The 16,671-nt window shown below is 42.1% G+C and overlaps 1 protein-coding gene across 1 annotated transcript in view; it reads left to right on the top strand.

Annotated features, from left to right (window-relative positions):
• The window catches only part of LOC145358433 (serine/threonine-protein kinase N2-like), a 67,793-nt gene that overhangs the window by 29,464 nt on the left and 21,658 nt on the right, over positions 1–16,671 (top strand). Inside the window, exons 9-13 of the mRNA XM_080212511.1 lie at positions 2,345–2,488; positions 4,218–4,293; positions 4,495–4,681; positions 6,113–6,224; positions 9,151–9,236. Coding sequence (XP_080068637.1) covers positions 2,345–2,488; positions 4,218–4,293; positions 4,495–4,681; positions 6,113–6,224; positions 9,151–9,236 — 605 coding nt within the window. The remainder of the gene's footprint in view (positions 1–2,344; positions 2,489–4,217; positions 4,294–4,494; positions 4,682–6,112; positions 6,225–9,150; positions 9,237–16,671) is intronic.

The following is a 16,671-nucleotide window of genomic DNA, read 5'->3' as shown; positions in this document are numbered from 1 at the left end:
AAGTTCAGAAGTACTTGATTCAAAATCACACTTGAGGCCATCAATTCACTCTTTGAATAACAGTGCAGCCAAACCACCATCTGCCATGGTCTTGCTGAGTTTAATCATAGCTGTTGTTTGACTACATTGTACATTTAAAAATAATTCACGGATGGCTACTAGGTCAAGATTGTCCGCAACACTTAAATGCTTTGGCCTGAAGACAAATGTGCAATATGAACTTGCAATCGATCCATGCACGTAATAAAGAATAACTCCTGTTTAGCAAGAAGATATTGACTTTTAGTAGAGGTGAATTTGGGACCTGTAGCAGTGTTCTTGAGATCTTGTTATTTGCTGGCCCTCCTGCCATTACTACTTTTGAAAGAGCTATTGGGACGGAGACTGTTTAGCCAGCATCCACTGAATCTCTTCAGTAAAAATCTTAGCTTGTAAATTCTTTGTTATTCCACCATAATGACGCAGGAAACCCATTGGAAATAAACATAATTTATTACAGAATGCAAAGTTAAACCACTACTGTGGTATACACACACTAGTTCCTGCATGGGACTACAGTTCAAGCATGCCTTCCTTATAAAAGGCTCAGGGTAATGAACTCCAGCTGGGCAGGCCACTGTCTGTTACCAGTGAAACTTGCTTAATGAGCCCCATTGGGAGATCAATCAGTGACTTTTTTTTTCCCCCCCATTGATCTCATCATTGTTATCATACCCACAAAACTGATATTTACTGTAGTCCCTGTATTTTCTACCTGTGCCAATTAAATAGAGGAGCAGAAGGACGATGTGAGAGCAGTTAATAAAGCATGGATTTTTTTTAATAGCAGCATTCAGTACAAGAGCAAGGAGATTATGCTGAACTTGTGCAAAACTCTAGTTAGACATTAGCTGAAGCAATGTGTAGATTACTTGGCCACACCTTGGGAAACATATGAATGCATTGGGGAGAGTACAGAACAGGTTAACAAGAATGAAGTTTCTTATCCCTGGAACCAGTTATGAGGATAAGTTGGAAAGGTTGGGACTGTTTTCCTTGGAGAGAAAAGGGTAGAAGGAGATTCATTAGAGATGCTCAAAATTATGAAGGAACTCAAAACAAAGGGGACAAGAGAAGTAAATGTGATGCAAGGGAACACTTTTTTTTTTACAGAGCAAGTAGTTCGAGTGCACTTGCTGATTTAAGCCAAGTGCAGAAAAATGTCATTTGTTGTGGAGTGTTAGTGCTGAAGTCAGCACTACCTGAGGATTGTTGTGATGTTATAGACACAGGAAACGTGTATGTGGATACAGTTTACTACTGGTTCTATAAATCACTGAATTGGTACAGCAGAGAAGGCAGCCATTTAGCCCATCAACCTGCATTAGTTCTCCAAATAAACAATATGCCTTAGTGCCCTGCCTTGTGGAAGTGTGGTTGGGATAAGTTCAACTGAGGCTTTTAACGGGGCATTTGATGATTATTTGATTGGAAACAATGCAAGGGTATGGGGACAAGGCAGGGGCACTAAGGCATAATATTTATTTGGAGAACCAGTGCAGGTTGATGGGCACTGTGACCTACTTCTCTGCTGTACAATTCAGTGAACTATAAGCACATGTTTTGAGTTTCCTGTATTAACACCATTACAACAATCCTCAGGTAGTGTTGACTTCAGTACAAACACTCCACGACGTATGGCATTTTTCTGCACTTGGCTTAATCAGTGAGTAGTCTTTGGGAAACTGGCAATTCATAAAGACTACTTCAGATGCTCCAACGTAACCAACTTACCAATTATTAATTAGATTTATGGCTCAAAATAGTTGATGTAAGAATAACTGGTGATCTCATTAAAACATAAAATTCTTGAGGGCTGGACAGGATCGCTGGGAAGATATTTCTCCTGGTTGTAAATTCTGAAACTTGGATCCACTGTCTCTGCATAAAGGGTCAACCATTTAGGAATGATATGAGAATTTTCTTAATTTAAAGGGTTGTAAAGCGAAACTCGAAATTCTGTATTCTAGAGTGTTGTGGATGTTCAATTGCTGAGTCCATTAAAGATTTTTGGTCACTGGGTGGGATTCTTTGATCTTGTTCACCCCGTGACCAGCGAGAATCGAGAATTTGTCACCCAGCCAAAACCCATTCTCTGCTGCGGGACTGGAGAATCCCAGCCACATGTGAGGGCTGAGGCATAAGAGAATTGCAAGAAAGTTTAGTGATGTTATAGATGAATGATTGTGTAATTTAATTCCATTTACCTGATCAGCAATGTGTGTCCCTGCTAAATTATTAATCACAGTTTATATTTCGCATTCAGACTTGTTCTTCAAGATTTGATTTTCTTTCTCTTTTGTAGTCTCGTGAGTTGGAAATTGCTGTTTACTGGCGGGACTGGCGAGAGTTATGTGCAGTAAAGTTTCTGCGACTTGAGGAATTCCTGGACAACCAACGCCACATGATGAATCTGTGCTTGGAGCCACAAGGGGTGCTTTCTGCAGAGGTAAGTCTGTTATTCCTCTTTGTGCTTGTACAGCACACCAAGTGATAACCCCTGCCCTATGGGGGAAGGCAGCTATCCCATTCTCAAAGACTATTTATATGCTACCACGTGGCTTTCCTCTGGGAAATGTTTGAGAGCATGTTGGGAGATCAATGAATTTCCTCCTTTTCTATAAGTGAGTATTTGTCCTGTGCTTTGCTTGAGTCCAAAATGACACAGGTGAGCTTTAATGACTTCAACTACAATTCCAATATTCTACAGAATACTGTAGTTGAAATTGAATCTGCTCTGCCAATGCAGGAGCCATAATCTTTTTTAATACAACTTTTTGCATGAATCTATTTGGGAAAGTATAGGGGATGTTGCTGGGTAGTAGAAAATTTGAAATATTATTTAAAAAATAAACAAACAGTGGCTGGTACAGTGGTTAGCACTGTTGCTGCACAGTGCTAGAAACCAGGTTCTATTCCTGGCTTGGGTCACTGTTTGTGTGGAGTCTGCACATTCTCCCCATGCCTGCATGGGTTTTCTTCAAGTGCTCCAGTTTTCTCCCACAGTCCAAAAGACATGCTGGTTAGGTGCATTGGCCATGCTAAATTCTCCCGAACAGGTGTCGGAGTGTGGCAACTAGGGGATTTTCACAGTAATACTGCATTGCAGTACTAATGTAAGCCTACTTGTGACATTAAAAAAAAACTTAAAGGGAAACATGCTGTTGAATCTTCTGGGGCACAACCTTGCCACCTGTTCACGTCATGCTCCCACTACAGTGAATGGAGATTTGGCTTGTTGCCAAATTCTGCCTTCACTGCAGCGGGATGGGAAAATCCTGCTGGCATGAACGGTTGGAAAATTCCAGCCCTTGTTTTGCACTCATCAGGACATGCAAGAATTCCAAATTTCCAATCTCGTATTGCATGAGAAGAAGGTGCTAATTGGTTGTCAAGTTGACTCTGGTTCAGGTGTTGCCATGGCAAATCAGCAATGCCTGGGTGTGTTCTTTTTTGCCTGTAGATGGCAAGTACCTGCAAATGAATGCATTTAGCTTCTAGCAAGTGTAAATAAACATATTACCAGCTCAAAAGTCTTGTTTTGATTGTCAATGTAATTCTTTGCACATTAGTGTTGTCACGTCATTAAATCACATGTAGTGTTAGATATTATGTACTAAGTTTTAGATGAGTATTTTCACTACTCTTATCTATTGTGAACAACCTAACAGAAGAGCAAATGATAAATCCACCAGTTGTTGGGATGTATATTAGATCTGATTCTGCAATCAGATAGCCCTTACTGAACAACCCTGAGTGTGCTAAGAATTGCATCAGTCAAGCTTGCAAGGTTGTTCATTACGCTTTGCTGGAAGCTGCATGTATCTATGCCCAGAGACCTGTCCTCTGTCAGCAAAAGGAACATGTCCAGACATTGCACTTTTTTTGAAATAAGCAAAAGTATGAAAGACACGAGTTCCATTGGACGTTCTCCATGGCATTGCCATGACCAGTCAGTCAATTTCTCAGTAATCAACAACCTTTTCTCATGCAGATTTTAATTATTGCTTCCTTTGAAATTTGGCATTCTTTCGTCTGCCCTGAGAAGCGCAGACAAAAAGCTCCGATGGCATGTCTTTCTTTTTTCAGCAATGTTTGTGATGTTATTAATTCATCTTCTAAATACTTTCTGTGTAAGTGAAAAGCTGAAGACTCTACAATTATGGTAATCATTGCAGGTGATCTTCTGTAATCCTGCTATTGACCGTTACCCTAAGCTACGACGACAGAATCGAATTTTCCCCAAAGAGAAAGGTGGGTTCTTTCAAGCTGCCTCATTTGATGGCAAAATATTAGAACTCGAGATCTTTTTCAAAAACATATAGAACAGTAACAGTTTTTTTGTTAAATTCCAAATATGTGTGCATCTTTACTTTGCCTTAAGTAGTCAGCTTTTGCCGAACATGAGGGATGGTCACTGAAAATTTTCTAATGGAAGCACCTTATCTTCTGCAGGGAGAAACTTTTTGAGAGCATCACAAATGAATATTAATATTGCCACCTGGGGGCGTCTAATGATGAATATGTTGCCGCCTTGTAGCAGCATGACAACAACAAGTCCATCATTGCCCCCACCTGATTCCAGTTTCACATCCTCACCTGCAGCACCATGCACTTTTAGCACCTTGTCACCAGAACCAAGGCAAGTTGATCTATCTAAATCTTTCCTGTTCCTTTTTCGTATTTACAAATGGCAAGTTTCTTGTGACCCATTAGTTCAGATGAGTTGCTCGGATTCCCTATCAGATGGTTTAATGCCTACTTGTTTTGACTTTGAGTCTGAGCATTTGGAGAGTGAGAAAGCTGCAGGATTGTATCAAATTGACCAAAGGGTCACCGTTCAAACCTAATTTATAATTTGATTGGGAGAACTAGGGAAAGAAAAAAATCAATATACCAGAAATTCCCCCTTTGTTTAAGTTTGAGAAAACTTTGGTTTCATCACTTCACCCAACTACAAAGACATTGCCACAGCTGAAAGGAGAAGAGAAAATGGGATCGATTAAAGAAGTAATGATTAGTGCCTCTAAACTTGGGTAGCAGGAAGGGAAAACCTGAGGGAGGTAAGAAGTTCTGTTCCTGCTGGTCGTCACTCAACAACTCTGATTTTTTTAATGAACAGGAGGGTGTATGCTGCTAACTTTACTCGACTCTAACTGTTCTCAACCCTGGGATTATTGGTCAGGAAATAGGTTCCAGCCAGGTGAGGATAGGAAATGTATACTTTTGGTTGCTCGTCTGAGATGCAATGCAGTAGTTCCATGCCAGTTTTTAATCTAATAGCGACTGTGAACTGACACACACTGTTGCTTCTGTTGAGAAAAGTTAAGTGGCTAGCTGCCGTTGTACTGAATTTGTGACCTACTGTCTCTATACACACAAATACTAATGTACCATGATTACAAAATAAGTGAGCTAACAAGTCCATTTGGATCTATAGATAAAAACAAATTATTGCAGATGCTGGAATCTGAAACAAAGACAGAAGCTGGAAAATCTCAGCAGTCTGGATGATCTTAAAGGGTGATTCAGACTTGGAACGTTGGCTCTATTCTGTCTCTCCACAAATGCTGTCAGACCTGCATGAGGTTTTTCAGCATTTTTCTGTTTTGTTGTCATCTTTAGTTTGGTCTGTATGGCTCCAAACCCCCCAGCAATGTGGCTGACTCTTCACTAACAAGCCATCCAGTTGTATTCAAAAAGGCAGCTCATCACATCTTCTCAAGGATTATTGGGGTGGACAATGCTGGCTTTGCCAATGACGCCCATCTCCCATGAGCGAATTAATAAGAAGTTAACTGTTATCCAGACTATTGCAGGAAAGAAATATCAGAATTTATTGCCATTCAGATAAATTAAAACCTATGGTTACAAGGAAATGTAACTGTAGGTGGGATGAGCATCTGCTGAAAAAAATTAACCAGAAGTAATAAATTATATTTGCAGTTTCTAAAATATACCTGCTAGACTCAAATCTTCTAAGTAATAGTAAATGTGTGTTTTTTCCAAGTATAAGATATTGTTTGCCTGGGTGTTTTGTTTTCATTCTTTAATTGTGTATATGTATGTATAGGGACTTTACACCGATCAACCTAAACTTCAGTCCAGAACCGCCTCCCAAGCCACCTCGACTTTTTATAAATTGCGCCTCAGAGGAAAGGATCCTTCCACTTATGAACAGTCAGGTAAGTAATGCTAGTTATTGGAGAAGAGACACAGTGGGGGAACAAAGTAATAACGAAGTAACTGGTTTGTAAAATAAAAAATTGACTTATAAATTTTGTCTATTTAAAATTCTGGGAACTTTTGTGATGTGTGCATTTTGAGAAGTTTGGGGGTTTAAATGGAAATTTTGAATACAGCTGCATATTCGCTTGCGAGGATTCAGGTGGACATTGGCCAGGATATCAGGAAACCTTTGCTCAATGTTTCTCAATCAACTAGCACTACTTAAACACATCTCCCAATCACTTCATCTTATTGCTGAATATAAACTGGTTACTGAACTGGCCTATATAAGTGACTCCATTGTAAAGTACTTTCATTATTTATAAAATAATTTGGGATGTTCATAGATTCCTACAGTGCAGAAAGAGGCCATTTGGTCTATTGAGTGCACTGACTACAATCCCATCCAGGCAGTATCCCCATAACTCCACATGTTTATCCTGACACTAGGGTCAATTTAACATGGCTAATCAACCTAACCTGCACATTTTTTGGACTATGGGAGGAAACCGGAGCACTCGGAGGAAATCTACGCAGACACCAAGAGAATGTACAAACTCCACACAGCCAGTGACCTGAGGCCAGAATAGAACCCAGATCCCTGGTGCTGAGAGGCAGCAGTGCTAACCACTCTGCCACCGTGCTGTCCCTATTGCTGGTATGTAAGATACTAAAGTAGTACCAGGGTATTAAATGTTAAGCACTTCCAAACCTCAATGTTCAGTACTGTATGATGGTGAATGCAAAATCCATAATTTTGCGCAAGAGCATAAGAAATAGGAGTAGGAGCAGGAGTAGGCCATCCAGCCCCTCAAGCCTACCCCGCCATTCAATAAGATCACGGCTGATCTGAAAGTGGCTCAGTTCCACTTACGTGCCTGCTCCCCATAACCCTTAATTCCCTTATTGATCAGAAATCTATCTACCTGTGACTTAAACAAATTCAATGAGGTAGCCTCCACCACTTCAATGGGCAGAGAATTCCAGAGATTCACCACCCTCTGAGAGAAGTTCCTCCTCAACTCTGTTCTAAACTGACTCCCCCTTTTATTTTGAGGCTGTCCTCTAGTTCTTGTTTCCTTTCTAAGTGGAAAGAATCTCTCTGCCTCTACCTTATCTAGCCCCCTCATTATCTTATGTCTCTACAAGGTCACCCCTCAGCTTTCTAAACTGAGTACAGGCCCAATCTATTCCATCTCTCATAAGCTAACCCCCTCATCTCCTGTATCAGCCTGGTGAACCTTCCCTATACTCTAAGGCCAATATATCCTTTGGCAAGTAAAGGGACCAAAATTGCACACAGTACTCTAGTTGCAGCCTCACCAATACCTTGTACAATTGCAGCAAGACCTCCTGCTTCTATATTCCATCCCCCTCACGATAAAGGCTAACATCCCATTTGCTTTCTTGATCACCTGCAGACTGAGTTTTTGCGATTCATGCACAAGGACCCCCAGGTCCCTCTGCACAGTAGCATGTTGAAATTTTTCACTATTTAAATAATAGTCCATTTTACTATTATTCCTTCCAAAGTGGATAATCTCACACTTGCCAACGTTGTACTCCATCTGCCAGATCCTTGCCCATTCACTCAGCCTATCCAAATCTCTTTGCAGACTTTCCGCGTCCTCCACGCAGTTTGCTTTCCCATTCACCTTTGTGTCATCAGCAAACTTCGTTACCCTACACTCGGTCCCCTCCATATTGTCTATGTATATGGTAAACGGTTGAGGCCCCAGCACTGATCCCTGCAGCACGCCATTAGTCACCAACTGCCACCCAGAAAAGCACCTATTTATTCCAACTCTCTGCTTCCTGTTAGATAGCCAATCCTCAATCCACGCTAACACTTTACCCCCAACTCCATGTACCTTAACCTTCTGCAGCAACCTTTTGTGAGGCACCTTATTGATCGCCTTCTGGAAATCTAAAAACACCACATCCACCGGTTCCCCTCTGTCAACCACACTCATTACATCTTCTTAAAAATCCAGTAAATTAGTCAAACACAACTTTCCCTTCATGAATCCATGCTGTGTCTGCTTGATCAAACGATTCTTTTCCAGGTGTTCTGCTATTTCTTCTTTAATGATGGATTCCAGCATTTTCCCAACTACAGATGTTAAGCTAACCAGCCTATAGTTACCCGCCTTTTGTCTAATTCCTTTTTTAAACAATGGCATAACATTAGCTATTTTCCAATCAGCCGGCACTTCCCCAGAGTCCAGCGAATTTTGATAAACTACTACTAATGCATCTGCTATTACTTCTGCCATTTCTTTCAGTAACCTGGGATGCATTCCATCCGGGCCCGGGGACTTGTCTACCTTTTAGTCCCATTAGTCTACCAAGCACTACCTCTTTAGTAATAGTAATCATTTTAAGGACCTCACCCCCTACAGTCCCATGACTGTTAACGTTCGGTAAATTATTTGTGTCCTCAACCGCGAAGACCAACACAAAAAACTTGTTTAAGGCCTCGGCCATTTCCGTGTTTCCCATTATTAAATCCTCTTCTCGTCTTCTAAGGGTCCAACATTTAGTTTAGCCACTCTTTTCCTTTTTATATATTTGTAAAAACTTTTACTAGCAGTTTTTTTATATTTTGCGCTAGTTTAGTTTCATTATCTATATTTTCTTTGTCACTTTCTTAATCGTTCTTTGGGAAAGGTTTAAAAAAAAACAATCTTCTAATTCCCCACTAGTTTTGGCCACTCTGTATGCATCAGTTTCTAATTTAATACTCTCCTTTATTTCCTTCATTATCCCTTTTCTTACATTCCTTCTTTATCACCGGAATATATATTCCAGCCATATCTTGTTCACTTACCTCCCTGTTCCAAGTTTTGCTTGTTCTTCAGATTAGTTATTCTATTTTTTTAGAGTGCAATTGGAAGTGATACAGAGATGACCACACAACAGACTAAGCAAGCCCCAGAGATAAAAAATCCAGCTTGTGTTACAACCAGGTAAGGATTGACTATCATCAATGTTCTGTATACCTGAAGAGGTAAGCAGTTTTTGTAGGTCAAGTTAGGGATTTCATTAGAACGTAGAACAGTACCGTACAGCACAGGAACAGGCCCTTCCACCAGGATGTACAGTGGAACGTGACATCAAATTAAGCTATTCCCTTCCTGCTATTGGTCCATATCCCTCTTCCTTGCATAATTGCATGCTAACCTAAAAGCCTCTTATTGACCCTTATCGTATCTGCCTCCTCCACTACTCCGGCAGCAATCTTTCAGACACCTACCACTCTGTGTAAAAAGGAAAAAATCTTGCCCCTCTCACCTTAAGTGCATGCCCTGTAGTATTAGACATTTCAATTCTGAGAAAAAGGTCTTATTTCTTCCTAAGGTGAACCTTAATTGGTCAATGTTAAATGGCAAATTTTCTTGGATTACAGAATTACCCCTCTATGCTTTATTACCTCTGGACTGAACTCCCAACATTTTTTTTGTTAATATTGAATCTTTTTTTCCATGAGAGCTCTAGTTTGTATTGCGATGTGATTCCATTAATTTTAGCAATTCTGCTCAACCTCATCCACGTGACCATTGTTAATGTTTGAGCCTACACTATATAGGACTTAGGAGCAAGAGTAGGCCATTTGGCCCTTCACCACCATTCAATAAGGTCATAGCTGATCTTCTCAGAATCCATTTTGCTATCCGTCTTTCCATAACCCTTGACTCCCTTGTCTACCAAAAATCTATCTAATTCAATCTTGAATAAATTCAATGACCTAGACTCCTCTACTTTTGAGGTAGAAAATTCCAAAGACTAACGATAATAATGTGGACGGCATGGTAGCACAGTGGTTAGCACTACTGCTTCACAGCTCCAAGGACCTGGGTTCGATTCCTGGCTTAGGTCACTGTGTGGAGTTTGTACATTCTCCTCATGTCTGTGTGGGTTTTCTCTGGGTGCTCCAGTTTCCTCCCACAGTCCAAAGATGTGTGGGTTGGGTTAATTGGCCATGCTAAAATTGCCCCTTAGTGTCCTGAGATGCGTAGGTTAGAGGAATTTGTGGGTAAAATATGTAGGGATATGGGGGAGGGGGTAGGGCCTGGGTGGGATTGTGGTCGGTGCAAACTAGATGGGCCGAATGGCCTCTTTCTGTACTGTAGGCTTTCTATGATTTCTATGACCCTCAAAATATGAGGATTTTCTTTTAAAAAGTATTAGTTTAAAGCTGTCCCTTAGCTCTAACCTTCCCCACATAATAATTTTTAAAAATCCCAGTATTTACCCTGAGAAGTTCCCTTAGGATCAATGATATAAGAACATAAGAACATAAGAAATAGGAGCAGGAGTAGGCCATCCAGCCCTTCGAGCCTGCCCCGCCATTCAATAAGATCATGGCTGATCTGTCGTGGCTCAGTTCCACGTTCCCGCCCTCTCCCCATAACCCTTAATCCCCTCGCTTATCAAAAACCCATCAACCCGCGTCTTAAAAATATTTAGCGAGGCAGCCCCCACCACTTCAACGGGCAGAGAATTCCAGAGATTCACCACCCTTTGAGTGAAGAAGTTCCTCCTCAACTCCATTCTAAACCGTGCCCCCTAGTCCTACTGTCCTTTCTGAGCAGGAAGAGCCTCTCCACCTCTATCCTATCCATCCCATTCATCATCATATACGTCTCAATGAGATTTCCCCTCATTCTTCTAAACTCTAACGAGTACAAGCCTAGTTTATTCAGCCTCTCCTCATAGCTCAACCCCCTCAACTCCGGTATCAGCCTAGTAAACCTCCTCTGCACTCCCTCCAAGGCCAAAATATCCTTGCGTAAGTACAGCGACCAAAACTGCACACAGTACTCCAGCTGCGGCCTCACCAATGCCCTATACAGCCGCAGCAAGACCTCCCTACTTTTATATTCAATCCCCTTCACTATGAAGGCCAGCATCCCATTCGCCTTCCTGACCACCTGCTGCACCTGCAGGCTGGGTTTTTGCGACTCATGCACAAGGACCCCGAGATCCCTCTGCACCATCGCCTGCTGCAGTTTTTCGCCCCGTAAGTAATAGTCCTTCCTACCAAAGTGGACCACCTCGCACTTGCCAACATTAAATTCCATTTGCCATTTCCTGGCCCATTTGCCCAGCCTATCTAGATCCTTCTGCAGACTCTCCACACCCTCCGCGCAATTTGCCATTCCACCAATCTTGGTGTCATCAGCAAATTTCGACACCATACACTCGGTTCCCTCCTCCAGATCATCTATATAAATGGTAAATAGCTGAGGCCCCAGCACCGACCCCTGGGGCACTCCACTAGTCACCAACCGCCAATCCGAATAGCACCCATTGACCCCCACTCTCTGCCTCCTATTTGACAACCAATCCTCTATCCACGCTAACACCCTACCCCCAACTCCATGTCCCCTTACCTTCTGCAATAACATCTTGTGAGGTACCTTGTCAAACGCCTTCTGAAAATCAAGAAAGACCACATCCACCGGCTCTCCTCTATCCACCGCCCTAGACACATCCTCATAGAACTCCAATAAATTTGTCAGACACGACTTCCCCTTAACGAAACCGTGCTGCGTCTGCTCTATCAAGCAATTCCCCTCAAGATGCCTTGCTATTTCCTCCTTGATGACGGATTCTAACATTTTACCTACAACAGACGTTAAACTAACCGGCCTATAATTCCCTGCCTTTTGCCTGGCACCCTTCTTAAACAACGGCGTAACATTAGCCGTTTTCCAATCTTCCGGCACTTCCCCGGAATCCAGCGACGTTTGGAAAATAACCACCAAGGCATCCACTATCACCTCTGCCATTTCTTTCAGAACCCTCAGATGCATTCCATCCGGTCCTGGGGACTTGTCCACAATCAGTCCCTCCAGTTTGTCGAGCACCGCCTCTCTAGTAACAATAATGTCATTGAGACCCTCCAGTCCTACCACCTTTCCATCGCTAACACCCGGCAAATTATTCACGTCTTCCTCCGTGAAGACTGAAACAAAGAAATTATTCAAGACCTCAGCCATTTCCCCATCCCCTACCACTAAGTCCCCCCTCTCATCCTCTAAGGGTCCAACGTTCACCCTAGCCAGCCTCTTCCTTTTTATATATTTATAAAAACTCTTGCTATCCTTTTTTATATTAAGCACTAGCCCAGCTTCATAGTTTCTCCTACCCTTCTTTATCAACTTCTTTGTCAACCTTTGTTGACATTTAAACCTCTCCCAATCCTCTTCTCGCCCGCTACTCTAAACGCCTCTGCTTTTAATTTAACACTTTCCTTCACATCCTTCGTTATCCACTTCTCACTCTTCTAAACTCCATTGATATGGGCCAACCTCTTCAAACTTTCTTCATAAGATGATAAGCTCTTCATCTCAAGAATGAGTCAAGTGATGAACCTTCTCTGAACTGCTTCTAAAATGATTAGATATGACTTAGAATGAGATTCTAATGCAATTTGGTCCTCCTCTTCAAATAAGGAGAACCAAAACTGTACATGGTACTTCAGATGTGATCTCACCAAGGCACTATACAGCAGTAAAACTTTTATATCTCATTCCCTTGCAGTAAATGCTAATATTCCATTTGCCTTTGTAATCACTTACAGTACCTACATACTAAGTGTTTTGCTGTACCAGGATACCCAGATCCCTCTAGTTCACAGTTCCACAATATCTCTTTTTTTTTAAATACTATACCTCTTTCCTGTTCTTCAACTGCATTTTCCCACATTATACTCCATCTGCTAAATTTTTGCCTGCTCACATAACTTTGCAAATTCTTTACTACTTCTTGACAATTTACTTCTGTTTATCTTGGTATAATTGACAAATTTAGCATTCAGCCCCTTCATCCAAGTCTTTGGTATAGATTGTAAATAATTGGGTCCTATTACTCTGAGATCTAGCTTGCTGAACAGAAAATTACTCCTTTTATCCTTACTGTCCTGTTAGCTAGCTAATCCTTCATCCCTGTTAATATGTTAGCCCCATCACCGTGAACTCTTGTGTGGTAAGTAACGGAAGATTGGAAAACGGCTAATGTTACGCCGCTGTTCAAAAAAGGTAGCAGGCAAAAGGCAGGGAATTATAGGCCGGTTAGTTTAACGTCTGTGGTTGGAAAAATGCTTGAATCCATCATCAAAGAAGAAATAGCGAGGCACCTAGAAAAGAATGGTTTGATAGAGCAGATGCAGCACGGATTCATTAAGGGGGAGTCACGTCTGACAAATTTATTGGATTTCTGAGGATGTGACTAGTGCGGTAGACAGGGGAACCGATGGATGTGGTGCTTCTCGATTTTTCAAAAGGCGTTTGAAAGGTGCTGCACAAAAGGTTGCTTCAGAAGGTTAGGGGGCGTGGAGCTGGGGGTAAGGTGTTAGTGTGGATAGAGGATTGGTTGCCTAATAGGAGACAGAGTGTTGGTATCAATGGGTGCTATTCTGATCAGCAGTTGGTGACTAGTGGAGTGCTGCAGGGATCGGTGCTGGGCCTCAGCTATTTACCATTTATATAGATGATCTGGAGGAGGGGGCTGAGTGTAGGGTAACAAAATTTGCTGATGACACAAAAATGAGTGGAAAAGCAAATTGTGAGGAGGGTGTGGAAAGTCTGCAGAGGGATCTGGATAGGCTGAGCGAGTGGGCGAGGACCTGGCAGATGGAGTATAATGTTAGCAAGTGTGAGGTTATCCACTTTGGCAGAAATAATAGTAGGAGGGCTTACTATTTAAAGGGCAAAAAGCTGCAGCATGCTACGGTGCAGAGGGACCTGGGGGTCCTTGTGCACGAGTCACAAAAACCCAGTCTGCAACTGCAGCAGGTGATCAGGAAGGCGAATGGGATGCTGGCCTTTATAGCAAGGGGGATAGAACATAAAAGCAGGGAGGTCTTGCTGCAACTGTATAGGGCACTGAAGAGGCCGCAGCTGGAGTATTGTGTGCAGTTTTGGTCGCTGCACTTGCGCAAGGATATATTGGCCTTGGAGGGAGTACAGAGGAGGTTCACTAGGCTGATACTGGAGATGAGGGGGTTAGACTATGAAGAGAGATTAAATAGACTTGGTCTGTACTCGTTGGAGTTTAGAAGGCTGAGGGGGGGATCTTATAGAGACGTATAAGATAATGAAAGGGATGGATAGGGTAGAGGTGGAGAGATTCTTCCTGCTTAGAAAGGACAGCAGGACTAGAGGGCACAGCCTCAAGATAAGGGGAGAGTAGTTTAGAATGGAGTTGAGGAGGAACTTCTTCACTCAAAGGGTGGTGAATCTCTGGAATTCTCCGCCCATTGAAGTGGTGGAGGCTACCTCGCTGAATATATTTAAGTCACGGGTAGATAGGTTTTTGACAGACAAGGGAATTAAGGGTTATGGGGAGAAAGCAGGAAAGTGGAACTGAGCCACTTCAGATCAGCCATGATCTTATTGAATGGCAGGGCAGGCTCAAGGGGCTAGATGGCCTACTCCTGCTCCTATTTCTTATGTTCTTCTTTCAAGAATCCTTAAATTCTGGAAAAGGAGATTGGAAAACTGCCTGCAATATAACACCCTTACTTAAAAAGGAAGGAAGACAAAAAACAGGTGACTATAGTCCAGTTAGCTTAACGTCTGTTATTGAGAAAATGGTACAGTCCATTCTAAAGGATGTAACAGCAGAGCATTTAGAAATACATAACATAATCAAGCAGAGTCAGCATGGCTCTGTGAAGGAGAAATCAAGCTTGACAAATTTATCAGAATTCTTTGAGCTGGTAGGGAACAGGATAGATAGAGTGGGAGCCAGTAGATGAAATATACTTCTTGGGATTTCCAAAAAGCATTCAATAAGATTTTGTACAAAGGGCTGCTTATTAACATAAGAGGCTATGGTTTTGGGGTGGTAGTATATCAGTATGGATAGAGGATTGGCTAAAGTTAACTGGCAACCTGCAATTGTGAAGTACTGCAGGGATCAGTGATGGGACCACTATTATTTGCAATAAATTGTAATGACTTGGATGAGGGAATTGAATGTATCATAGACAAGTTTGCAGATGATACAAAAATAGGTGGGAAGGCAGGTGGTAAGAATGACAGAGCCTACAGAGGGATCTCAGCAGCTTAAGTGAGTGGGCAAAATCTTAGGCAGATGGAATATAATGTAGAAAAATGTGAAGTTACTTTGGTAGGAAGAATGTTATTTAAATGGAGAAAGACTGCACAAGGGATCCTTGTGCATAAATCACTAGCTTGTATGCAAGTTTAGCAGGTAATAGGGAAGGCAAATGGAATATTGGCCTTTATTTCAAAGGACATGGAGTATAAAAATAGGGTTGTCTTGCTAAAACTATACAAGACACTGGTTAAACCACAGCTGGAATACTGTGAACAGTTTTTGTCCCCTTATCTAAGGAAAGATGTACTGGTTTTGGAGGCAATCCAGAGAAGGTTCACTTGGTTGATCCTGGGTATGGAGGGATTTGTTTTTTTTTGAGGAGTGTGAGTAGGCTGGGCCTGTACTCATTGGAGTTTTGAGGAATGAGAAGTGACCTTATTGAAATATATAGGACTGTCAGGGCACTTGAGAAGGTAGACGCTGGAATGTTCTTTCCTTTGGTAGGAGAGTCTAGGACCAGTGGGCATAATCTCAGGGTAGGGGCTTACAAAGAAACATAGAACAGTACAACACAGTACAGGCCCTTCGGCCCTCAGTGTTTGCCGAGCTATGTCCAAACCCAAGATCAAGTTATCCCGCTCCCTATCATTCTGGTGTGCCTATCCAATAACCGCTTAAAAGTTCCTAAAGTGTTTGACTCCACTATTGTAGCAAGCAGTGTATTCCACACCCCAACCACTGAGTAAAGAATCTACCTGGGACATCCCTCCTATATCTCCCACCATGAACCTTTTATAGTTATGCCCTCTAGTAATAGCTACATCCACCCGAGGAAATAATCTCTGAAAATCCACTCTATCTATCCCCCTCATCATCTTATACCTTTAAGTCGCCTCTCATCCTCTTTCGATCTAAAGAGAAGAGCCCCAGCTCCCTCAACCTTTCCTCATAAAACCTACCCTCTAAACCAGGCAGCATCCAGGTAAATCTCCTCTGCAGTCTCTCTCTCTCTCCAATGCTTCCATATCCTTATAGTGAGGTGACCAGAACTGAACACAATATTCCAAATGTGGTCTCACCAAGGTCTGGTATAGTTGCAGCATAACCTCTTAAACTCAAACCCCCTGTTAATAAAAGCTAACACACTATAGGCTTTCTTCATGGCTATATCCATTTGAGTGGCAACCTTCAGAGATCTCTGGATATGAACCCCAAGATCTCTGTTCCTCCACATTTCGCAAAACCCTGCTGTTGACCCTGTAATCCGCATTCAAGTTTGTCCTACCAAAATGAATCACCTCACGCTTATCAGGATTAAACTCCATCTGCCAC

Source organism: Carcharhinus amblyrhynchos, chromosome 25, assembly GCF_965287045.1.
Source record: "Carcharhinus amblyrhynchos chromosome 25, sCarAmb.v2.hapA, whole genome shotgun sequence".
NCBI classification, from domain to species: Eukaryota; Metazoa; Chordata; class Chondrichthyes; order Carcharhiniformes; family Carcharhinidae; genus Carcharhinus; species Carcharhinus amblyrhynchos.
The sequence above is the reverse complement of the archived record's forward strand: the minus strand, read 5'-3'. Positions and strand labels throughout refer to the sequence as shown.